Source organism: Melanerpes formicivorus, unplaced genomic scaffold (assembly GCF_026170545.1).
Source record: "Melanerpes formicivorus ecotype bairdi unplaced genomic scaffold, bMelFor1.0.p_v2 SCAF_10, whole genome shotgun sequence".
Lineage (NCBI taxonomy): Eukaryota > Metazoa > Chordata > Aves > Piciformes > Picidae > Melanerpes > Melanerpes formicivorus.
In genome coordinates, this window is record NW_027142362.1 from 753,414 (window position 1) to 779,016 (window position 25,603).

At 45.2% G+C, this 25,603-nt stretch overlaps 1 protein-coding gene across 4 annotated transcripts in view; it reads left to right on the top strand.

Annotated features, from left to right (window-relative positions):
* ADAMTS17 (ADAM metallopeptidase with thrombospondin type 1 motif 17) overlaps positions 1-25,603 on the top strand; it is a 187,410-nt gene that overhangs the window by 33,340 nt on the left and 128,467 nt on the right. For all 4 annotated transcript variants that reach the window (XM_068143316.1, XM_068143312.1, XM_068143313.1 and 1 more), the window contains 4 exons: positions 7,272-7,444; positions 16,960-17,043; positions 17,643-17,800; positions 24,131-24,174. In XM_068143316.1, the coding sequence (XP_067999417.1) occupies positions 7,272-7,444; positions 16,960-17,043; positions 17,643-17,800; positions 24,131-24,174 (459 nt within the window). The remainder of the gene's footprint in view (positions 1-7,271; positions 7,445-16,959; positions 17,044-17,642; positions 17,801-24,130; positions 24,175-25,603) is intronic.

The following is a 25,603-nucleotide window of genomic DNA, read 5'->3' on the forward strand; positions in this document are numbered from 1 at the left end:
AGCTCTTGACGTATTTGTATACATGAGGGATAAAAAATAACTGATATACCACTTTTGAATTCACTTGGCCCTGCTGAGCCAGCACCATTATGGGAGATGAGCACATGTTTTCTTTTTTTTGCTGACCCTTGCAAATCACCAGAAGTAAATTGCCCTGCTTTCAAAGGAAGGCCTTGCCACCTCTCAGGGCATAGGTGAAATGGTGAGGTCAGACTGTAGGTGAGAAGCCTCTGGTTTGGTGAAGCAATTGGAGTTTGGCTGCTAAAGCCCAGGATGGGTTGGTAAAGCTAGCAGTTGTCTAACCTTTGCAAACTAAGCATGTTTGCTAAAGACTCTGAAAGGGAAACTAAACCTGGAGGCCAGTGATGCCGTTTTTCACAGTGTAGCTGCAGCCAAGCATTTGGTAGTTCTGAAAACTCTGGAGTGGGTTAGGACTGTGCTTTGTGATTGCACACAGATCTGCTGAGTGTAAGTGATCTGAACTGAGGAGTCTGAGTTCAGAGTCTTATGTCCATCACTCCTTATCGCTTGGACCCAATTGTGTTGGTGTAACAGGATCTTCTCCCATGGCCCCAAACAAGTTGGGATCTTTGTGTGTCTGTCACAAATCAGTTTAGCTTCAGGGAATCCACAGCTAGTAAAAGAGCAAATTGAATACAAGGTGAGAAATGGAGGCACAGAGCCCAAGAGGCAGGGGCAGAGCAGATACTTTCATTCCAACTTTAACAGCCTTGCCATTAAGCCATGCCCATTGTGCCTGCCTTCTTTTAACATTCCATTGTCTTCTCTCACTCTCTGACATGAATGAGTCCTTTCTAGCTGGCTGGAAAGCCTACAGTGAAGGGGTCTTTATAAAAGGAGAGGAGCGGAGGTAGTTCAGGAGGTGGCAGTCTCTGGAGTTCTGCTGACAAACTGAGGAGCGAGCAGACAGATCACAATGCTGATCCTGTCCTGCACTATGGGCCAGACGTTAGAGACAAAATCCTGCTGCACACTACATTGATGACTGAGTATGTTTGCAGAAAAATAATGTTTTAACTGATGTGTCCAAGCCACAGACAAACTTGGATGACAGTACTTGCCATAGAGCCTCTGTGGTGTGTTGAGATGCAGCACGGAGTTCATGACTCCTGTCTCAAATTCTTGTTTGCTGCTGTGCCAGACAAATAGTCATGAACTTGTGATTTGCTATGAAAGTGGCTGTGTAGAAATAACAAACAACAAAAACCCCAACAACAACCACCCAACAAACCCAAACAAAACACAAAACCCCAAACACAAACAAGAAAGCAAGCCACTCAACCAAACCAAACAAAAAAACCCCACCCCAAAAATCCCCAAAGAAACAAAGCCCTCAAACCAGACCAAAGAAAACCCCAAAAAACCCAACCACTAAAAAAACCCCAAAACTAAACTATTTTTGGGAGGCAGTTTAGGGAGCAGTGGATCATTCTGTTGTGCAATGACTTTTACTACCAGTTGGTTCATGATTTGTCTGCTGTTGTAGTCAGAAAGCAATTGGGGGTGCATAACCATTCTGTGATCCTCCCCCTCTACTCAGCTCTGGTGAGACCCCACCTGGAGTACTGCCTCCAGATCTGGAGCCCCTACTACAAGAGGGATATGGAGGTGCTGGAAGGTGTCCAGAGAAGGGCCACAAGGATGATCAGAGGGCTGGAGCACCTCTCCTGTGAGGACAGACTGAAGGAGTTGGGGCTGTTCAGTCTGGAGAAGAGGAGGCTCCCAGGTGACCTAATTGTGGCCTTCCAGTATCTGAAGGGGGCCTACAGGAAGGCTGGGGAAGGACTGCTCAGGATCTCAGGTAGTGATAGGACTAGGGGGAATGGAATGAAGCTGGAGGTGGGGAGATTCAGGCTGGAGGTGAGGAGGAAGTTCTTCCCCATGAGAGTGGTGAAGGCCTGGAATGTGTTGTCCAGGGAGGTGGTTGAGGCCCCATCCCTGGAGGTGTTTAAGCCCAGGCTGGATGAGGCTGTGGCCAGGCTGATCTAGTGTGGGGTGTCCCTGCCCATGGCAGGGGGGTTGGAACTAGATGATCCTTGTGGTCCCTTCCAACCCTGATTGATACTATGATACTATACTATGATTAGGCATTAAAAATGAGAGGACAGCTCTCAATCTGTGATCACCTGTGATTTGAATGAGCAACCACTGCTAACCCATAGGTTTCAGACTCTCTGCTGGCATCAGCTAGCTGTGGTATGTGTGCAATCACAGGCTTTCAGTGGAGGTATAAAAGATCACTGCACAGGGACAATTTTATGCTGTGTACTGACAGAGGTGAGGGGCTTTTGTTGAACTGCATACCAGAAACTTTCAACACGTTTGGCTAGAATGAGGTAGCTAAATTTACAAAGGGAGAGACTAGGAGAGAGACAACTGGAAGGAGGGAAAAGTGGAAAGCTGTAGAAGAGGTTGCTTTATAGATGAGTCTGGGAAATACTTTTGAAAGGTAGGTAGGAGGAGCAGGAGGAAGGGACTCTGCAGTTACAGCAAGAATGTGCCAACCCCCAGACAAGTGCTAGAGAGGGGTTTTGGTGTGTAATAAGAAAAGGTCATTTCAGGCGGTCGCTTTGGAATTGTACTCTGCTGAGTTGCCATACAAAGGAGTGAACATAAGGAGCTTTCTACTGAGGCTCTGTTGTACTTCTGGTGACAGTAGAGACTGGGGTTTTGCTGTTCTGAGGAAGATTTTGAAGGCTGCTGGACTGCAGAATGTGCTATGGTGATGATGTTCTCTTGCAGGTGACTATGTAAGGAAAGGTAAGTCCCTGTGAATAAAGGCCAGCTAATGAGCTTGGACAATGTTACTTGCACTTTATACTTGGGATCTGGGAGTGTATTGCCCTTTTCCCCCCTAGCAGTTGTGAATTTTGTGGCATTTTTGCCCAGATAGACTGTGTAATACATTGTCAAAGTGACTGGCAGAGAGTAACGTTCGGGGTGCCCAGTGACCCACAGCGTGTACGTGCTGCGTCGGCCATTGACCGTTTCAGCTCATATTTCACGTGAGATCCTCTGACCTCTCAGGCAGGGAACACCTGACTCCTAAAATAGTGTGCACTTTGGTTATGTATGCTCCCTGCAATGTAAACTCTTCTGACAGGCCCCTGCCCATGTTTTATGGCCTCTTATGCCTTCACACTAACACTTAACATCTGCACCACAAAATCTGTGACATCGGTTTCTTCAAGCAAAGAATCTACCGAGCGTTTAATCCTTGTTTTGATGGCGGATGTTTATTTTAGTTTGGGGTTTCGTGTACTCGTGGAGGGATTATCTGCCCGTGTTCCATAAATCCTGAGGGGCAGGAGTGGGACTTCGCTGTGCTGGTTTTTTCTGAAGTGAGGCTCTGGAGATAGATACCTCAAGTATGAGCTGCAGATGAATTCAGTGCGGATTTTTATTATTGGTGATGGATCTTTTTCTCCTCTTCATCAATGTCTGAGATGTGGGATGTGTATTTCTGGCGTTCCGTTCGTGATGGTTCGTCCACGCGACTGACAGTTGTGTTTGCTCCATCATTATGCTGGAAAATTCTTTCTGTGTGGTAGGCAGGAAGGTGCAAGTGGAGACTGCCTTGAAGTGTTTAATAAGAGGCTGGATGAGGCACTTGGTGCCATGGTTTAGCTGGTTAGATGGTGTTGGGTGATAGGTTGGACTTGATGATCTCAAAGGTCTTTTCCAGTCTGGTTTATTCTGTGTCCCTCTGCAAGGACAAAAAAGACAGCAAGGATCAAGAAGTTACACTAGAGAGGAGCTACAAACTTCAAAAGGGACCCACGCTCACTCCTCTGTTCAAATAGTTTTTGTTCCTTTGCCTCACCTCTTCTGCAGTGTTTCATCAGTGACCACCTGGGCTCTTTGTAGGCTCCCTTGAGTCCATTATATGTTTTAAGTGGTTGGTAAGCTTACACTTGGACAATGTGAGGGAGAGGATGAGAGTAAGAGCACAGATTCTCCAAGTTAGGTCACTTTGGCTGTATTTCTAGGCAGGACTGTGGGGTAGTAGTTTTCCACACAGAACCTCTAATCCCTACCACCCAGTGGAAAGCAGCCAATCCATAGCTTCAAGTAAAACTCATGGAGGAATGGGGGCCAGAGGAGACTTGTGTGAACCAAGACTAGCCAGCAATTTGCCAGGAGTCCCTTTACGCTGCTGCTCTCCAGAAATCACACCTTCCAGAGTTCTGTACAGCTGCCTTCTGCAAAGAGGTGCTGAGCGGAATTGGCACAGCCTCAGCAATTCCTTCATCTGCCTCTGAAGGAGGGACTGTGCTGGGCAATCCCATGGCAGATGAGCTCTTCTCCCGGGAGGGCAAGTTACAGTCTAGCATAGTGGGTTCCTTCCCTGACACAAATGGCTCCTTTCCCGCGCGAAAGGAGATTGTTGAAGTGAAAACATCCATTTCTTTTCTTTCACTTGAGCCTTTTTACACAACCTATTTGATGCTAGGCCCCCTCTAAGAGCAGCTTCTCTGTAGTTAGGAGACTTACACCATCTGAATGCTTTTGATTAGGGAATTACCAAATTAAGAAGTTGATGAAGTGCTGCTACTCCCAGGAAGGTTCTGATCATTAGCAGTGAGATCCAAAAGGTTCTCAGTGTGGTAATTTACCTTTTCTTCCATTTTTCTCTGCTTTCTTCCCTGGTATTCAAACAATAACCTTACAGGTACTGCAGCTAAAGGTGTGTGGCTATGCAATGGATAGGATGAATGAATTGAATAAACAAGCAAATGAACAGGAGAGCTTTGTCACAGAAATGTGGTGAAGTCCTCTCCTTTTCATAGTTGGCAAATTGAAGGTTCATTCATCCTGCCTTCTTTTTGGTGCAGTCACTCCATTTTATTTTATGGCCTTGCTAAAGTGCTTAGAAATGTGGAGATCCCCTGCTCTGCAGCAGCTTTGCTTTTCTGTAGCTGTCCTGCAGTCCATGTAACAACAAGCCTCAAAACTTGTTTATTTCCATCTTTGCTGCTGGCATGTAACTTCCATTATTTATGAGCACCCTGAGTTTTCATTTTTCAGTTGTCGGTGGGCTCCTGTCTGCCCCTTCAGACCCAGGGGGATATTTCCACACTCTTTTAAAAAAGATTCAAATCAAATTTCATGGTTGTTTTCTCAGTTTGAAGTATGTACCAAGTGTTGACAGTCGATGCCTTGGGCAGAAAAGCTTGTACAGAGCTATCCTGGCTGACTGCTAGACAACTCAGAACAGGGAGATGGGATGGACATGTGCACACTGACATGACAGAAAATGTATGAATGAGCAGGAGGCAGGGAGTCCATTTCAGGTGGGCTTTGAGTGGCTTACAGCTAATGGAGTTTATTACCCTGAGCACAAGAGGGTCAGTCTCAGGGAAAAGTGGTAAGCTGGATGCTAGTAGATTTACCAGCCTGGGAAAGAAGGGAAAGTCAAGCTGAATTGTGTAAGCAAGCTGGTAAACAGACTGTAGGAAAAAGGAGAGAACTCTAACTTGGATCTGCTGAACAGTGCTTTGCTAGGAGAAGGTCTCGGGTTAAATCTACAGAAAATTAAGGTGGTGCTCTGCTCTGGGAGATGAGCAGCACATGTAGTGTGACATAAGAGGTATCTGTCTGACTGGCCATTGTGGTGTATCCCATGTCACTATTGCACTGCATGTTGTGTTTATGCTTGTGCTTTTCCAGGGCCTGTTGTGTGTTCTGCTAAGCTTTTCACTGGAAGAAATCAGCATTATTATCAATGTCAGTATCCTATCCATAGTGTATTGCAGGCCGAGGAGGAAGCAGATGTAATTTCAGTGAATTTTGGCAGTTTGTTTCTCATTGCAAAATAAGTTTGGTTTAATGACTTCATTTGCTTTTCTTTCATTTTACAATTGGAAACACGAGTACTTTGCTGTGACTGCAATAAAGTGAGTGGATTCAGTTTCAGATCTGAACTTCATTTCTCCTTTGTTCATGCCTGGACTGCTTTGCACATCTGCCTGCGAGCTGTGAAACACATTTCACCTTCCAGTTCAGAAGACAACAATACATTAATCCCTTGGTTTGGAGGAAGGGAGGTTTAACTTCTGCTGTAGTTTTTGTGCTAATGGTATCTGACCACTGCTTCACTTTCCAGTTCTTAGCATGGGTCCTTTTCACGGGTTCTTGTGACTGAAGTTCACCAAAGAGCAGCCGGCCCAGGGAGTCCCCTGCTTTTGGCTCACAGACTGCAGTAAAGGGGCGTGTGAGCTCTGCACGTAGGTGGCCCTTCACTGCAGTTTCTGGTGCTCATGCCAATAGCAACAAATGAGCAAAGAAAGCTTGAGAAGGTCTTATCTGGCCTGACCTTCTGCACTTCTGGGTTTCATCCAGAGACTTCCACAATTGGCCATCAATGCATGTTCTAAAACAATCTGACTGAATTTAAACGTTTTGAGACTCTGTCCTGTGTTCCATTACATTGCTCAAGTGATTCTGGTAGCAAGTAATGCAAGTGATGGAAATACTGACTCCAGGAATGGCTTACAACTTCCCTGGCTGAGGAGAACCGGCACAGTCCAGAGTGCACATTGCCTCCCAAAGCACAGTCTCCTATCTTAAAGCTTTCTTCAACATACTTTCTCATAATTAGCACTTGCTCCTTCACAGTGGAATGTTAGTCCTTTCACAAGTGAGATTTCCCATTCTGGAGTTGTTGCTTTTCTGGATTTCTTCTCTTTTCCCATCCTCTGTGCTATTTCCATGTGATATTGGGGTCTCATGCACATTGCCCTCTACAACTCTCTGGAAGGAGGTGGTATTGAGGTGGGTGGTGGTCTCTTCTCCCTAGTAACAGGCAGTAGGATGACAGGAAAGGGTCTTCAGTTGCACCAGGGGAGGTTTATGTTGGATATTAGAAGAAACTTCTTCACTGAAAGAGTTCTCAAACACTGGAATAGGCTTCCCAGGGAGGTGGCTGAATCTCCATCCCTTGAGGTGTTTAAAAGATGTAGAGATGTGTTTTTAAATGACATGTTTTAGCACCAGACTTGGTAGAATTAGAGAACAGTTGGACTTGATGATCTTAAAGGTCTTGTCCAACCAAAACAGTTCTGTGATTCTGTGAATCTGCACACAGGGGTCCAGATGTACTTGTCACGGAGCCTCTTGGTTGCTTCTTTTATTCAGCAAAGAACACTTTAAGTAAAGCTGCGAGCTGACTGTGCACAAGGATGTTTCTTGAGAAGAGTGCAAATGTTTCATTATGCTCTGCCAGCCTTCATAAGTATCTTGATTTTTAGAAAAGAAGAGACACAAGAAAATGAAATCCACCAGTGACTGGAGGGAGAGAAGAAATGCCATTCGACTTACCAACGAGTACACAGTGGAAACTCTGGTGGTGGCAGACGCTGATATGGTCCAATACCATGGTGCAGAGGCTGCCCAAAGATTCATCCTCACAGTTATGAATATGGTAAGTAGATTCTTTATTCTCAGAAGAAGCAGTTAAGAAATGTTCTATAACTGTTCAGGAGTGATCTTTTCTACTATATATCTTGTATTGCTATGGCTTACCTTGGAAGAGGGTATCCCAAAGTGCATAGATTGGCTTTTCTGATACAATGTTTTTTGGGCTCCTAAATATTTCCATGTCACAGCTATGCTGTGAGACCTTGCTCTGTGGGTTGTTGTCATAACAGACACTCAGTGTTATGGAAGACAGCAAATCATACTGATTTCCAGCAGAAAACCTGATTTGAAGTCAGTTAGGAACACTTCCTGGTTTTTATGGAATGAAAAGGGGTGCCTCCCTTCTATAGAAAACATGGCAACTTACCCCCTCACTGCCAGCTGATCCTCTTCTCTTTACCCCAGGGCCTCTTGTGCTATGTGAAGTGGCACTGATCACACCTCTGAGTAGTTGATGGAGTTGGGCTTTAGAAGCATTCTAGAAATTCTGCAGAGAATCTGCCGGGGGGAGGAGAGCCTTTGGAAATGGCAAGCGCCTCTGAAGTGTGGGTGTTCATTTGCTAGCTGTCCTAGCACTTAAGCCTTCCATCTCAGCTGACAAGGGAACACAAGGCCTCTCACAGTGCGTGCTCACACACTCACTTGTTGGCAGTGCCAATGAAGAGATAATGGCTAAACTGAATGTAGACACTGAAAACCCTGCTCAGAGACCGCAGGGGTCCTCCCTAGAGGCATTTGCACAAGAAAGTCTTAGAGGAAGCTTGTATTCCTCTGCTAATGTTATTGTAACATCCAGGAACAAGCTCATTCACCTGACTGGTGCTCTGTTGTTGTTCATGAGCAGCAAATTGGCTTGGGAAAAACCCCACAACAGTTCTTAGCAGTAAGTGACTGGTCATGCCTCCCGGTGGAGAGCTGAGTGATGGACGCTCGATGCAAAATCCATCTGTGGGACAACAGCTTTCCAAAAGGTCTCTATCCTTCCTCAACCACTGGTGTGAGGGAGCTCTCCTGTGGAGAAATGCTTTGCTTATTAAGCAGGGAGTTTGTTAACTAGTCTGTACCATTAACAAGCTGCTTTTCTGTGTCCCTTCCTCTACCTTTTATTCTGCCTTCTAGCATGCTGTGGCAGTAGTCTCTTAATAGGCTACATTTATTTGGACTGGTTTGTAGGAACTCTCTTCCAACAAATCCATTCATGTCACCGTCACTTCAGGGTCTACTTGTGTTTAAGGATGCTTGCTGAGGTCACCAGAGCTTTAGTCTTCTCGAAGCCACAGTCCTCCAGCTTTAAGTTCATACACCAGTTTTGCAGTGAGTAGGCAACTTTGGACAAATCTGCTTCTCCAGTCGCTTTTTGAACTAACAGAAATGTGCCCTTAGATGTAATGAATGTGTCGAGGCTGAGTCTCTCCCTTATGTCAGATGCTTGGGACCTCAAGAGGGGTGGTCGATACTTTTGGTTTGCAGTGGCAGCCCAAGGGTCCTCTGCCATTGTGTCCCACAGTGCTCAGCATTATTGCTGTGAGAGTTTCTAAAATGTGTCTAATCATCTGTCTTGAGGATCACCACCCCAGAAGGTCAGTTACTTCAGTGTAGTCTTAGTGCGTTTCTATATTGTGTAGCTTTATCAGCCTGGGAAGATTGTTAGGGTTAAGACAAAGGCCTAAACAAAAGGTGGCCATGGATAGTGTTGGCTGTCCAGGCTGAGGAGTACTGCAGAACATCTTGGCGACTTCAGCTTGCCAGGTGTGAATGTGTGTGGGTAGGTACTGATAGATGGGCTGGGCTCTCTAAACCCATTTACTGAACGCATACTGAAGCTTAATTTCCAGTGGATTTGGCTGATGGACTTTTAAGCTGGGTTCTGATGCTGTAGTGTGAGCTCACCCCTTTATTAGATGCTAGAGAGTGCACAAGGAAGAGGACTCTTGGCTGAGGAGCATATTTATCTGACATCTCCTAAGGTTCAAAGTCCAGCTGAAATTCTTCCCATAGTTAAGTCAGTGCTCCTGTGGGCTCACCCCTGTGGTTTTTCTGATGTCTGATAGGATTTGAACTTATTTCAGTTTTTCAGCCTTCAGAGGAGCACTGATGGAATCTTTTCCTGGCCACCTACATTCCCATACTTGCAGGAACCTATCTTACAAGCCTCTACCTCCCTGAGGAAACTGGCTGTGAGTGGTGGGCAAGATCAGAAAATACTGAGGCATAATAACAAACATATAGATGGCATTACTGCATAAATCCTTTATTCTGAGGCTGTAAACCAAGGTGAAATCCAAGGAAATCAAATGGACCTTTAACATTCCCTTTACCAAAATGAAAGCTGATCTTCATCCCAGCATGAGAGGCTGAAAAGTAATACAGAAAATCTTTTTCAGGAAGAGCTAGGACAGTCCTGTGGTTTGGATAGGCCTTAGTGGAACTCCTCACTCAGCCATGCTCTTTGGCAGTGCCTGAGCCAGCCATGGTGAATCTTCACGTGGTAGTTTCTCATCTGTAAACCTGTGGTATGAGGAATAGCAGAGCCCTAAGTCCTTAGGGCAACATCTGCTACATCCTTCTGTGGTGCAGGACCAGTCGTGCTCTGAGTAACCACACAAACGACGGCCTCCTGGCTGCTTAGGATCTGCGCTTCCTGCCTGCCTCCACACAACTTCTGTCAGCCTTCAGCAACTGTTAGCGCGGACAGGATCTGCCCCATGATATTAGGCAGTGCTTATTCAGCTATGCTGCAGGATGGCGGGCTGCCTCTAAAAGAAACCAGAATGTTAATTTTGGCTTGGGTGCTTGCATTTGAGCAAACAGAACATTACTGGTCAGGGGTATATTAACTTAACTTCTCTCTGTAAGCCATTACGTTTACTGTCAAACCACAAAACAAGCATTAAGAGGCCTTATTAATGCATTTTATATTTATAGACATTTTAAATAAAGTGATCTGCCTTAAAGTATTTAATACATATTTATGTTACAAGAATTTCTGAGGCGGAAAAAAGAGTGAGCGTTACAAAATGCTGGTTTATTGCTGCCATGGGAAATGAGAATCTTAGGGGGAAAAACCCCACCACCCTCCTCTAGAGTAACAGCTAAGAAACAGAGCAAACCCCTTTTGCAGCCCAGAAATACCAGGTAGAACTTCATGTAGCCAATGTTGTGTTTTCAGTAGTACTCTGTAGTTCTGACCATCCCCCTGAAGAGAGGAGAGATTTTGCACCAGCCTCTGCAGTGGCCGGTCTTCATGACTTATTCTTTCAGCTTCCTGGAGAAATCTCTATTCAAATGGCTCTGAAGTGTGTGATGAATGAGACCCTTTGGACAGTTCTGTCCATGGCCGTAGAGTTGTTCATGACGTGGAGTGACTGGCTCCCACTAGTACCTGAGCAGCATGTTGGGAATGTTGGCTCCTTGCAACTGTGCAGAGCTTCCTTTGCAACCCAAGTCCCGCTGGGACTGACCCTCTGGGCAAATTCAGACATGTCTGCAGTATAATAATTTTAAAGCTGCTTGCTGTGGGTTTAAAGGCCTGGAAAAAAAAAAAAAGAGTTGGTTTGGGGATTTTTTTTTTTTCTCCCCCAAGTGCATTTTTGGGAGGTTCAAAATAAATTACAACTGTGGCTTGGTTTTGAGCTTGCCTTTTGTGAGAGAATACACCAGGTAGTATGTGTTAGTGCTCCTGCAGCTGTTGCTAAGCCATGCCATTAGTGTGGAAGCTCATTGCAGCAGCAAGCAATAACTTGAAGTTTGTGATCTGTGAGATGTCATTAAGAGGGAAAATTTTGATGCTGTTCTTTAGGAATAATGGTGGCTTACTCTCTGAAGCCTTAGGAGGTTTTTTTCTATGTTAAAGAAGCAGATAAAATAATTTCTATCATGAATGCATTGATGGGTTTATATTTTTGTGCTCTTGGGAGCTGGCATATGGAGGCTACAGAGCTGCCACTGATAATCAGCTCCCTGACCTTGATCTGGAATTTTCCTGATGGGGACAGAGTAAGAGAAAGGAATATAGGTATTTAATCCTTGTCTACGGACTTCTCTTTTCACTCCAGTAGCCCCAAGAGAAAGAGTTATGTCAACTGTATCTTATAAAGAGCCATGAATATGTTCTTTTTCATAATGTTTAATGGGGTAATTTGAAAGCTTGGCTTTAGGTGGGTGTTAGAAATCCTATAGCACTTTTCAAAACAAGTGAAAGACAACCTCAGTAACTTGACTACAGCTTCTGCTGTCCAAATGTCATCCCGCAGCCAAGGCGATGGGGAGGCTCGCTCTTGAGTGCAATGCTTAGAGAATTAAAAAGGAAAAAGCCAATTTACCCTCAAGGCTGCTGTTCTGAATTCTAAAACATCTGAAACACACACGTCTCCCTCCTGCTATCCACCTGCATAGGAAGCTCTTGAGAATTACAAAGAATTAAACTGATGTGCTTTAGCTCCTCTCTTAGTCCAGTTCCTTATGTGTAGGTTGTGCTTTATGCGTGCTGGGGCAGGCCTGGACAGCTCATGCCAAAGTTGTGTTTATTCTGTCTCTTCCCTGTCAAAGCTATAAGGAGAAAGAAAGGCAGGAGGAGTTGAAATAGAGAAGGATGGTTCAGGATTCAAACTTTTCTGTGGGTTTTTTTTTTCCTATGTCATTTTGTGCAGTAAAGCTCTGTCAGGAAAATGCAGGTGCAGGGAGGTGTCAGAGATGGGCTTTATTCTTCTTCTGCTTCTTCTGCACTTCCCCTTACATCTTTCTGTCTGTGTATGTCATTCCTCTTTCTGTTCCCAAAACTCACCCTTTCTACTTTTGGTGACTTCTCACATAATAGAAGACAATACAGTGGAGAAGTTCACTTGCAATTGGCAATCAGTAATCATGATCAGACTTCAGCCACACTGACAACTTTTCACATGCCTTCCCTTTAGCCTAATGACCTCCATTGCTCTTCTAGCCAAGCTGCTGGTGATGCTGTAGTGATGTCCTAAACCAGTAACCTTAGCATTTTGTTCCACAGCACTGTTAGTGGGTTTCATGCAGCCAATGCTTGTGTTCCCAGCTGTCTCATTTTATAAAAAAGCTCTAAAATACCCCTAATATTTTTACTTTTCCCCATTTGGAAGTGGTCACAGAAGCCTCAAGGATGTGATGCAATTGCAGGGTTGAGGAAGGGTGGCCCACAGCATTGTGAGTGGGAAGGGAGGTGTCTGTGAGTCAGTCTCTCTCTAAATGTATGTTGTCCATGCAGCAGGAATTCTTGAGAACATCTGTGCTGAGAAATCCCATTCCTCCTCCCCTGGGACCAATTATCCCAGTCACCTCGTTTGGCTCACGTGCTGATGATAGGCAGTCAGATGTGGTGTCCAAACAGCTTTGACATGCCAAGTCTGTGGCTGGTGGTTTCCTTGTAGGCTAGGTGGGAAGAATCACAGAATAATGGATGTTGGAAGGGCCCTCTGGAGACCCTCCAGTCCAACCCCCTGCTAAAGCAGGGTTACCCACGGCAGCTTGCCCAGGTGGGTTTGAAATGTCTCCAGAGAAGATGTCACAGTCTCTGGGCAGCCTGGGCCAGGGCTCTGGCACCCTCTCAGGAAAGACGCTTCCCCTCGTGTTCAGATGGCAGCTCCATGGTTCCAGTTTGTGCCCAGTGCCTCTTATCCTGTTGCTAGGCACCCCTGAAAAGAGTCTGGCCTCAGCCTCTGACACTGGCCCTTGAGCTATTAATAAGCATTGATCAGAAGGTGTTTGCTGCTGTGGTGCAATCCAGTTCCCAGCAGGAAAGACGGCGCTGGGATTTGTGATACGGCTTCCTTCGGGCACAGCCTGGTCTGAGGCCGGCTGTGTGCTGTGGGTAGGCTGCGCTGAACTCAGCCTCACCTTTCTTCATCCAGATACTCGCGGGCTGGTTGCCTTCTCCCTGGGGCTGCCCCAGCCTTAACGCCTGGGATTTGGGGCCATGGGGGCCTCCGTTTCCGCGGGCAGGGTGTGGGGGCGGCGGCGCCTGGGAGGCGCGGCACGAGCCGGTGCCAGCCGGTGCCAGCCGGTGCCAGCCGGTGCCAGCCGGTGCCAGCCGGTGCCAGCCGGCTCCGCAGGGGCTCCCGCAGGGGCTCCCGCAGGGGGCACAGCGGAGCCCTCGGGACAGCTGCTGGCGCCCGCGTGAGCAACCTTGTGAGGAGAGGGTGGGAAGGTGCGAGGCGAATTCCGTGCGAGCAGCCGGGTCAGAGGAGGTGCTGCAGGAGCTGGGGCAGAGGGCCCCTGCAGCCTGTGCAGGCACCGCGGCGAGGCAGGTGGCCGAGCCCGGAGGAGTCCTGTGGAGATCAGCCAGCGCTGGAGCAGGTTCTCCTGGCAGGAGCTGTGGCCCATGGTGAACAGTGGGAGGAGAAAGGAGGAGCTGCTAGGGACTGCTCACTGCCGTTTCACAGCCCCTGCAGAGCTGGGGGCCAGGAGGGGCACGGCAGAGGTGTCAGGGATGGAGGAGTGAAGCTGACCCTGGAAAAAGTGGTGAGAGGAGGTGAGGGCGAAGCATTGTTCTAAGGTATCCTTGGTTTTCTCTATACAAACTATTTTAGCTGGCAATAAATTTTCCCCAAGCCCTGTGTTTTGCCTGTGACAGTAAGTCCCAAGTGATCTCCACCTCTTTATCTCTGCTCGTGAGCTTTGGCTTCTTCTTTTCTCTCTCTTCCCCGTTGAGGAGGGGTTGTGGGAGAGCAGCTGGGAGGGTTCTGGCAGGCGCCTAGTTAGAGAAGGTCAAGTGCCGTGTGGCTGGTTGCCTCTCACTTTTAAACTCCATGTCTCCATTCCACAGCCCTATGTCTGGGCTAAACAGAAAGGCAAATCACTTGTGCAGAACTGTCTTGCGTTCTGTTTTAATTGAGAATGTCCTCTCAGCACGGTATACATCCTGCACCCATTCAGGTAATGATTAAGAGCTGTTTGGGTGGTGATGTTCGCTTGTGCAGAACAAATTGCAGACAAGCATTGAGGTCTGTTTTTTGATAATTTGCTTGCAGATCTTAGCTCATTTTGAAAGACAAATTCATTTGTGGATGAGTTGTGGATGTTTCCCAGCCCTTTCTGTATAAAACTTTACAAGGGGCTTTTTGCTACCAGATAAAGAAATAGAAGAATCAGTGAAGGCAGATGGAGCTGGAGACGTGTCTCCACTCTTCAGCTTGGTTCCTGAAAGAAGGTTGGAAATTCTCCATACAATATTTTGATGGTCCAGAAGTACAGGACACTATCTTAAATCACAGTGCCAATGTCTTCAGCTGAGCTTGTGTACTTGAAATCCTGTGAAGCTCTGCATAGCTGTACGAAACAAAAACTTGTTCCTGTTCCTCTGGCAACTGAATATCCCTCCCTCTCCTCTCTAGGTGCTTGTGTTTGAATGTTTTAGTTGTGCAGAGCAGCCGCTTGTGCCAGTCAGGGCTACTTAGCAGGGAAAGGTTATTGTTCCTACTAGGCAAAACAAACTGCTGTCAACCTGGGGCTTCTTTGGGCTCCATTTAAGAAAATAAGCAAATAAAGCTTGAATAAACAAGCAAAGTGAAGCCTCTTCTGCTGGCCTAGTGGCAGGTTTGAGTTGAAAGGGACATAAAAGATCATCCAGGCCCCCCGCCTCTGCATTAAGTAGGGACATCCACAACTAGATCAGGTTGCTCAGAGCTCTACTAAGCCTGATTGTAAATGCCTTCAGGGATGGGGCCTCCTCCCCCTCCCTGGGCAATCCGTTCCAGTGTCTCACCACCCTCATAGCAAAGAACTTCTTCCTAATGTGCAATTCAAATCTACCCTGCTCTACTTTAAAACCATTTCCCCTTATCCTATTGTTACCTGCCCCTTTAAACAGTCCCTCCCCAGCTTTCTTGTAGACCCCTTTAGGTGCTGTAATGATAAGGACCCATTTTCTGTACTCTATGAGTAGAGACCTCATGGGATGGGAGCTAGCAGTGAGTTAGGCAGGTCAAAGGCACCCGTCACAGGCAAATGCCTGTTAGCCTCTGTAGTGCTACATGAGAGATTGACTTGATCAGCGTGATGCCCCCATTGACCCTCCCAGCTGAATGTCCAGGTCTCCATTTACACAGAGGTCAACTGTCAGAGCCCTTCTCTGCAAGTGTCAAGTTCATCTCCTCGGGTCTATAGTGAGGAGCTTTAGCAACTCTGCCAACATCCCCCAGAGCTAAGCAAATAGTACCAGTACTTGCATGCCTTTGTATACCAGCCTCAGAGAAGATAAACGGCTTATTGTGCTCATGGCAGAGGTCAGTGGGTCAAACAGAGTGGTGTCTGCCTTGCAATTTGTCTAATTAGTAGGAAACATTTATGTGTGTGCTTAAAGCCAAGCCCAAAGGCTGAGGAGCTAAAGAACACCCTTACACTGAGCACATTCCTGAGCATTTGCACAAATAGGAAAAATACCAAGCACTGAAAATGTAACATCCAAAATGTGTTCATGTCTTGGGTTTGTTGTAGGAAGTTAGCTGAGCCTGTGTGATACTTCTAGCCAAAGGAGCTGTAAGGAATAGAGCTTACCTGGGGCCAAACCTGGCCTCCTGTTAGTCAAGAGTCTCTCTTCAGTAGTTTTGATTTCACTTTTGACTGAGTAGGGGATACAACATTCATTCAAAGGATATCATGTGGTATTTTACACCCTTTTAAAATAATCTCCTCCCACACCTTTTCTGATATAGCCTAACTGGAGCACTTGTACACAGAGATACAGGTGAAATCAAATTCTGGCATCAATTAAGATCTCCTGTTTTAACCTATCAAAAAGGGGTGAAGTATCTGAGCTGGAATGCAAAAGCTGGAGAAAGGAGTAAGGTAGTTTCCGGTGCTATTTTTGTGTTTCCTGAGGCTTGTGTCATTATGTGCTGCCTTATTACTATTCTATTATATAAGATATGAAAATAACAGAGGGAAATTGCTTTTCCATTCTATTTCCTGAAATCTAAAACACACCATCATTTCATCTTGCATTCAGATATCTCTGATACTTAAATGCTGAGGATCCATTTTAGCTGGGTGCTTCATAACGTCTGTCTGTGTTCCTGAGACTTTGGCTTACGTTTAGAGTTGCTTCCTAATGGTTCTCTCCTTCTGTTTGTTGCTTCTCATGCTTATTCCACTTAAAAATACCTTTCTTCCTGCAACTAGCTTGTGTACTTTTTTGTTTGCTTTGCTTTTATGGGGGTGGGGGGTGTGTTTGTCCCTGAGTAATGAATCTTGCTCAGATTAGTCTGGGACAGGTTGGTCAGGTGCTGAAGCCCAGTAGTAAGGTAGTAGTAAGGTACAAGCAAACCTACTCTGGTTTTGCACATGTTTTAGCTACGCTTCAGTAGTAACTATTAGAGTGGTAACACAGTAGCTCTTTAAACCTCTTTCATTTCAGTGTAGTAGCACAACCTATTTAGGTTTTCTTCTGGGGCAGTTTTTGGAAGAACAAATGTCTAACTTGAGTCACAGTTCCTTCAACCATTACTAGGTGTTGGTATTGTTACTGACTGTGGATGTTTCTTTGCATATTGACAGGTGTACAACATGTTTCAACATCAAAGTCTTGGAATTAAAGTCAACATTCGAGTGACCAAACTCGTCCTGCTCCGCAGCCGTCCTGTGAGTTCTAACCCATTTTTACCCTGCTGCTGTAATCGTGCTGTGGTAGTCACACAGGCAGCACAGGATCCTGCTCCTGGGGTGGGAGGGGAAAGTGGGGCACGTCTGGCCACATCATCACAAATTGTAATCAGTGCTGCCACACTTCAGCCAGTATTAAAGGTGGGACGTGTCAGGGCTGTGGGAGTGAAAGGAGCTGCAGGCCTTCTATTTACCCTTCCCAGTAAATCTTTGCCTGCTTATAGTTGTGAACCAGTCTCAGGAGTTAACTGTCACAAATATGAAAAATTGTATGGCTCTGGTGTCAAATATATAACCTGCAGGCTGAATGTAGTGTGGGTGTGCTGTGTTAGGACCTTATGACTGCTGCCAGCTGATGAAGTTTGTTCTGTAGACCAAATGACAGAAGTCAGTGTGAACTCTGAGGTCCCTGCTCCAGTTCAGAGGAAGCTGGCTGCACGCTTTCAGTTCTTTCACATCTGTATCTTTGAGCCTCTGATGTTTCATCAGAAGTCTGATGCTTTGTGTAAAGACTACGACTGATACTTCATCTTTTATACCCTTCTTTCTTTTTCTTTTTTTGTTTTTTTACCCAAAAGGCAAAGTTGTCTATTGGGCATCATGGAGAGAGGTCTCTGGAGAGCTTTTGTCAATGGCAAAATGAAGAGTATGGTGGGGCAAAATACCTTGGTAACAACCAGGTTCCTGGTGCAAGGGATGACACCCCTCCTGTGGATGCTGCTGTTTTTGTAACCAGGTATAGTATGGTCTGATCTGTTGGTTTATTCCCCCCAATAATGGCCCATAGTCAGCAATGGGATTATCTAGTCTAGCAGAAATACAAGAAATTATTCTGTTGATGATGATGCATTTGCAGAAGCCTCAGGTGAAAGTGATTTGTCATGTTTCTGTGTATGTTTAACAAGGTCGTGCAAGAGCTTCTCTCCTCTTGAACCAGAGCAGTCATAGTCATGGTCACAGTATCACAGTATCACAGTATCACAGTATCACTTAGGTTGGAAAGGACCTCGAGGATCATCGAGTCCAACCTATCAACACAGACCCCATGACTAGACCATGGCACCAAGTGCCACGTCCAATCTCCCCTTGAACGCCTCCAGGGACGGTGACTCAACCACCTCCCTGGGCACTATAGCCATAGTCAAGCCATGATCACCTAGTCATAGTCAAGACACAGGGAAGACATGGCTGGAACACCAGTGATATTTTTTTCTCACAGCAGCTGGTATCAATGAAAAAATCAGGTGGGGTTTTGGAGAATAAGCCTCTCTTCCTAGAGAAAGTAGCTGTGGAACTGAGAACACAGCTGAGGACAAGTGTTCTGTGTGTAATTAGGTTTGAATCGACTAAACAGTCTGAGAGGAGCAGACAGTGTGTCAGTAGTAGGGAGCTGATGAGGGATTTATCACCTAAAGAAAATGAGATGAATACCATAAACTAAATTCTCTCCTTCTCTTTGCCCTAGGAAATAACCACTTGAACATTCCTCCGTTATCATAACAGAGTGAATCTTCAATTGCTTGTGCTTTTGTAAACTGCTGAATTTCAGGTGTGAAATGATCTGTGTATGAATACTTGAGCAAAATTCCTTTCAACCCATAGCTCTGTACTTGTTGATGTATCAAACACATCCATGTATGGCCCAGATGAAATAAGCAGAAAGAGTGTTGTCCCTATGAACCTGTAGTGTTTTCCTCTCAACTTTACTACCTGAGCTCAATCAACCTCACAGAACAGTGCCAGTCCCATGTTGCTCACAGTTACCAGAAATTCTGAATAGCAAATCCATGGTCTTTTAAGTTGATCACATACTTTAAGGTGTAAATGCAGAATGCATTGTTACAGAAGTGATCTCTGAATGACTGAAGTGAGTACAAAAATATAGTGTGAGATGGGTGCTCTGTGTTAGAAAAACACCACAACACTACTTCCTATCCCCTCTTCCCCAGTCTGAGACAGGAAATGTCTGTACTGCGGTTCAGTATTACTCACCTCTTTCACCCTTTTGTGTCTGCCAACAGTGTAAGTACAAATACATGTTTTTTGCAAAACCTGCCATTCTGATCTGTTGTGTTCATAGCCACATTGTAAACTATCTATGGGATTTTGATGAGTGTTCAGTAAAAGAGCTGGTGAGCAGGGCATGGGGCCAGCAGAGGTCCGAAGAATGCACCTTTGCAGACATATGTGCAGTTCCCCAAATCCTCCTCTCTCCTCTGTATTCACTGTAGTCCAACCAAGCACTTCAGCAGATACTTAACATTTTAGACAGGGTGAGTAGTTCCTTTGAAGTCAGTGGGCTGCACATCCTGGTTATAGTTAAGCATGTGTTCCATTGGATCTGGGCCTAAATAAATAACTAGCATTTTTGTTAAACTCATCTGGGCATCCATTTGTCCTGCATGACAAGTGAGGCAGAGAGAATCTTTTCTGATGTGTTATAAGCATGGGGTGGAGGGAAAGAGCAGAGGATTTCATCTGTGCAGTCTCTCTGTAGCTTATAAAATTGAATGCATAATATCAGGCTAAGTGAGTTGGACTGAGGTGTCTGAGGGAGGATTGTAGAAAGAATTTGTAGGAAGAATTGTATAGTAGATTTGCAGGGGTTTGCAGTCAGAATGGCTAAAGAAGTACAGGCTTGGTTGGGTCAGAAACTAGTTTCAGATTCTGTGGGAAAGCTCGGGCCAGGGATCACTTTGCTGTGCACAAGAGCAGTGTTTTTCCTGGCTGATAGGGCCTCTGTGTGTACCTGTAGTCTTTCCGTCCTTCTTGCTGCATCTTGTCATCCTTAACCCATCCTGCTTCTGCTGCAGAGAGGATGCTGCAACGCTTGGAAGCCTTCGGGCCCAGCAGCCCAATTCCTGCTTCAGGGAAATGAGGTTTTTCTGCTTTTGGCTTTGGAAATATGTGTGTGTGTCCCTGGACCCTCCCCAGACTGTACAGATGGACCAGTGGTAGAGGATATGGGAACAACAGCATGTGCAGCACAAGCAATTGTGCCAGAAAAAGCAGAAGCTGAATTTTCAGCAGCTGCAGCTGCCTTAGGACTACAAACAGATTCTTTGGGGTCAGCCTCTGAAGAAATCCCTCCAGTTTCAATCTGACTGTGTTCACTTTAAACACCGAGGCTTGCTTGCCTTTTGAAACTTCAGCCCTAACTGATGTTCTGCATATAACCATTTGTCTGCAGCAGTAGATCATCTAGGTGGCAAATATCCCTCCTGTGGGATGTTAATAATATCCAGCAGATTGTCCCAGGTACGAAGCAACTATGTCTGTGAAACAGGATGTACCATTGTCCAGCTCAGTAAATGTGTGAGACAGTAGGAATAATAACAGCTCTGAAGGCCTGAGTACAGTGTTGTGGTCACTGTAGGCATCAGACTTTCCTCGTTCAGATTCTGCTTTAGATCTTGCACAAACTCACATCTCTGTCATCACTGGGTGATGTGCTTTGTGTTTTACTGGGCAGCTGACCAGAATAACCTTTGTCTGCAGAGTCTGTATCTTAATGACCTTAGGAGCTAGTCTTGATACTCTGCCGTTGCATTTGCTAGGAAATCGTCAGACATGGTGATGTCCTCCCCATCGCTTGACTGTAGATCTATGGGTCACCTATGAGACTCTAGGTGATGGGATAGCAAAGCAAAGAATTACACAAAGCCGACAGGAACAAAATTCAGAGTTGTCATTAAGCAAAGACTTGGGGGGGAGGCTGACACACTGGTGTAGTTATTCCATTTGCAGCCTGCTCCTCCCTTTCATGTTCCTCCAAAGGTCTGGACCTTTGCCTTCCCATTAAATGGGCAAATGAAGGGATTCAATGCGCACTGAGGAGACTGGGTACAGAGAGCTACTAAATGTATATGTGGATGTGGAAAGTTTTCTTTGGCAGTTTTTTGACTCTACCAGTTTCCTCTGTCCTTTAGCTTTATGACCCTACAGGGCTAAACTGGTCAAAAGATGTCATTTGAAGGATGCTGGGAAGTAGCTGCTAAACAAAATCCTCCTTATTCATGGTGCACAGTTCAGCTCCTGTCCCTGTTTCTTACAGGAAGGACTTGCATTGCAGAATTCAGCTTAGCACCGTTAGGTATTTTTTTCCAGTTCATGTGAGCCAGATGGAAGAGTGACTGTAGGAGGGGTTCTGAGCTCTGCTTTTCTGCTTGCTTGTATTGAACAAAACAACTGACTTGTTGTCATTTTTTAGAGGACTTGCTTAAGTCTCCTAAAGGAGAGATTGCACAGTGTCCCAAGTGCTAATGACCGAGAATGTCACAAGTCCTGAGAAGGTGAGAACACGTGTTCAGGGGCGGAAAGTGAAGAGTAAAATTGCTTTGCAGCTGCAGCCTGTGATTTCAGTATATTATCCAAGACTTCATGTCATAAGGTCAGGTCTTGGATTTGAACTGCAGATCCTGGAATAAGAGTTTTATCCCAACATAGCTCTGTAAAAGATTCTGCTAACAAAACCATGTCTCTGTTAGAAGAGACCTCTGCACATGCAGTGAGTATTAAGATACATTTTTTTTAATATCCTTGGCATATCATTTATGTGAAGCTCTCACTTCAAAAATATAGATGCAGTCAAACTCAAAAATGCACCAGAGACAGACGTGTGGTTGAAGCCTTGTTAAAAGCAGATCAGTTTCAGTGCCATGACGGAGCCATCTCACCTGACTGGTGTGAGCGATCCACAGCTTTGTGCCTTTTCAGCCTGACTGCCAGGAAGGCACTGCAGGAGTTCCAGTAAATAGGTCTTGTGTTGAGGTGGCTGCTTGCCTTCTGAAGAAGACAGATCCATCGAGCTCCTTTGTGTCTAAAAGTTTGGATGTGTTTTTCTGTTTGGCCACAGAGTTTTGGGGTAAAAGGTTTCCAATAGGTCCAGATGATTTAAAGCCTAGCATTTTGATACAAGATCTTTGAATACAAGGATGGTGTCTCTTGGACTTGTGTTCATGACAGTTTAAAGGAAGAGCTGAGGAGGTTTCATGCTTACAGGCCCACACACAGTGAACTGAGCAGCTATGCTTCATTCTTCTTGCTGTTTCAAGCCCTTCCCTGACCAGACACTATCACAGCTTGCTTCACAGACCAGGATTGTTCTGACTCTGTAGGAGAGTCTGTGAGTTGTGCTGGAGCATTTCTGAGACCCCTCATTTTATGGCATGGTGGTAATTTCACAGGGAGCTGCCCAAAAGTACCAGACAGCTTTCAGTGTAGATCCAAGGAGCAGAATTCCTATGCTTTATTTACAGTGCTGGTCAGCCCCTGAAGAGAGATGCTTTTCTTGCAGTGGCCTCCTGCCATGTGTTAATAGTTCAGCTATCTGCTGTCACAAGAGAAGCATCTGTTTGATTTACCAGTTTATATAACATAATAAGTCCTTAAATAAACCTCTGTCAGGCTGGCTCTGGGAACTCAAGCAGACGTGCTTGTGCCAGCTCTGTCAGGAGACTGTCATTAGTCTTCTTTGGAAAGGCTGGAGTGCCAAGGTGTCGAGACACAGCAAGGCAGCAGTGAAAAATGAAGGCTGGGCCAGTGTGTGGTTGTAGCTTCCGATTTTGTTTTGTTCCTGTCTGTTGTTTTTTTCAGCACTGTGATGGTTCTTACGTTTTTTCCTCATTGAAGTGTGGTTAGTTTTCAATGAGTGCTTAACAAGAGCCGGTGATAGTTGCTGTTTCTCTCCTTCCAAGCCCTTGACAACTTGATTTGTGACTTTCAAAGGAGCTTGGTGTGAAGGGTTTGGGTTCATCAGCCACCGACCCAGACCTTAAATTCCTTTTCCTGTAAACACTGGCTTCATATTTTTCTTCAAGAATAAAGTATTTTTAATATTTCTCTCCCTTTTATTTTTCTCTAAGTATTATCTGTTTCTAAGTATTTATCTTTCGCTAAGTATTTTTAATCTTCCCCTAATCAGACTCTTAAACTGAAACTCCCACAGGGCACTGAGGCATTTCAAATGACACACTCCAAATGTACTAATACAGTTCTCTCTCTGGCCTCCTCTCAAGGTGAGGAAAGCCATAATGATCAAGATTATGATTCCTCAGCTTCCCTTTGGTTAAGGAACTTCTGAACTGTTTTAGCACATGTGATGCTTTTTTCCAGTCCCTCTTCAGAGTGGATTGCACTTCAAAGTTGGTCTGGGGAAGATAGCTCCCAAAAGTTTAGGTCTAAGCACTTACTGAAATATATTCAAACCATTAATTTAGTTATGCAATCCTTTTCCTCCCACACTTGTTTTTCTTTCCTGAGGAATCTCATTTACAAATCTTCTCACATGATGTGTCATTGCTTAGCTGGGGAGCTTCAAGGCTTTTTATTCCACTTCTGTTTAATACTGCTCTGTGAATCCCTGGTTGATTTGTTGGTGCCAGTAGCATATGTAGTATCTTTTCCTGCCTTGAGGAGATCTTGGGAGACTGGATGAGGTGTGGGGAAGTAAGAGACCGAATGAGGTCTCCTGAATCTCGCTGTGTTGGATTCAAATCATGAAGTGGCAAAGCTGACTGTAATAAGTTTAGCTGAAGCCATCCTGAAAATCTTCCTTGTCAACATCTGTCTCTCTCTTTAGTCCCACTTCTTTCTTCTCCTCCTCTGTTTTAGTGGAAGAAGAAAAAAAACCTGAAGAACTGAGAGTTTCTGGGTACATGTGACCAGTTCTGTGTCTCCTGGCAGTGTCCCCACATACCTCATCCTCCCCCTTTTGAGGCATCACAAGGTGGCTGCTCCTTGTTACAGTTCTCTTGTGAAACTAAGAGGTTCAGTTGATCCAGTTGCTGAAGAAATCTGATGTCATGGAGTGAGGCAGTGCTTTACAAGCTACATCTCAAGTCTGTCAAACTGGACTGTAGTGTATGCAGCTGATTCCTGTGATTGTTGGTGATCTTACAGTAGCAATCAGTGCTGCTATCAGTGTTGTCACTGTGGAGACTGCATAGCAGTTACAAAACTCCCAGACCTCTCCACCCATGACACGAGTCATGCATCACTGCCTTTTCCTGGCCTGAGGTCTGGAGGCACAGGATACATTTCACTTCTCTTCTGTTTTTCTTTCTAGGACAGATTTCTGCGTACACAAAGACGAGCCTTGTGATACCGTGGGTAAGTCAAAGAAGTAGAGGAGGGTATTTTGATAGCCACCTCTGTGCTAAGAGGAGCTGTCTGGCAATCTTTCATTCTTTGGTTTGCTCTAATGTTGCTTTTGCTATTCTGTGCACCTCTGTGATGCAAATATGGATTAGTTGATCAGAGTGTGAAGTATAAATAAGCCATTAAACATTAACCCCTTCTAAGCACTGGAGGTCTGAGTTCAGAAGCTTTGCGATGGATGTAGGATTAGATAACTGGAGATTAAGGGACCGTCTTTTGGTATGTCTGTGTAATGCTCCTTTCAGTTCTCTCTCACCTAAACCAAGAAATTGCTAACTGATGGACATATTTCCAATTGTAAGTACCTGTGTAATGCTCCCAGATCAAACTGGCACCCAGACACCAGAGAAGAATATTTCATTGTAGGAAAGCCAAGTTAAATGTTTTCTGCCTCCTACTTCCTAACTGACTTTAATCTTACCTAAACCCTGGGTACACAGGGTCCTTACATCCTACACATTAAATACATAGTTTATTTATTGATTTTTAACTTAGGTATCAGTACCCTTCACTCTATCTTTTCTTGTTTGTTGGGTTTTTTTTTTAATCACCACAGTAGCAGCAGTGTTTGGAGGCATAGCTCAACATCCTCTCTGTGATGACTGCGTGACTCTTTTTTTAGACTTGCCTCAAAGTCAAGTGGTCAACTTGGAATTGATCCTGATTTTCAGCTGATCTCACACTCCAGTGTTCAGAGAGACACAGATGAAGGGTTGCTATGCTGGCAGTAGTGGGTGATGGAAAGCATGGAGGAAAGTGCCTTCAGCAGGAGTTCTAAAGCTGCATACAGAAGTCTGATCTCAGAGTGCAGATCCTTCCCCTTCTGTGTTGTGGAGACTGATCAGGTGAAAGAATGAAACAACTGAAAAAGACATACATTTTCTTTTCAAACATGAGCAAGGACTGGTCCCTACATCCAAGTGTTTTTTTCCAGTTGGAATCCCTCAAGTTGTATTTACTCTCTGTCCAGTGGAAAGCACACTTCCACTGAGGAAGGCTCTTATGCTATCTGCCTGCACCTGGAGATGGCTGTGCTAAGAGACAAAGACAAAGGGGGGGGGGGGCAGGGGGCAGAAATAAAAGGAAAGCTGATGGAATACATATATTGACTAAGGTCAGGGCTCTTTCCATTTTTAAAGTCAGCATTGTTGAGGATCTCCATCCAGGGAATTATGTTACCATAGACAGCATGACTAAGGAAATATTATTATGACTTCTTTTCTGTTCTTGCACTACCCAAGCACTTTCTTGGGCTAGGACTTGCTGCAGGCTGTGCCTGCCATAGAGAAAGTGGAACATCAGAGCAATAAAGATTAAACTCATTTGTTACTCTTTCCAGGATAGCTTTTCCAAGATATTTAGAAGGTGAATGTTCCTGGGA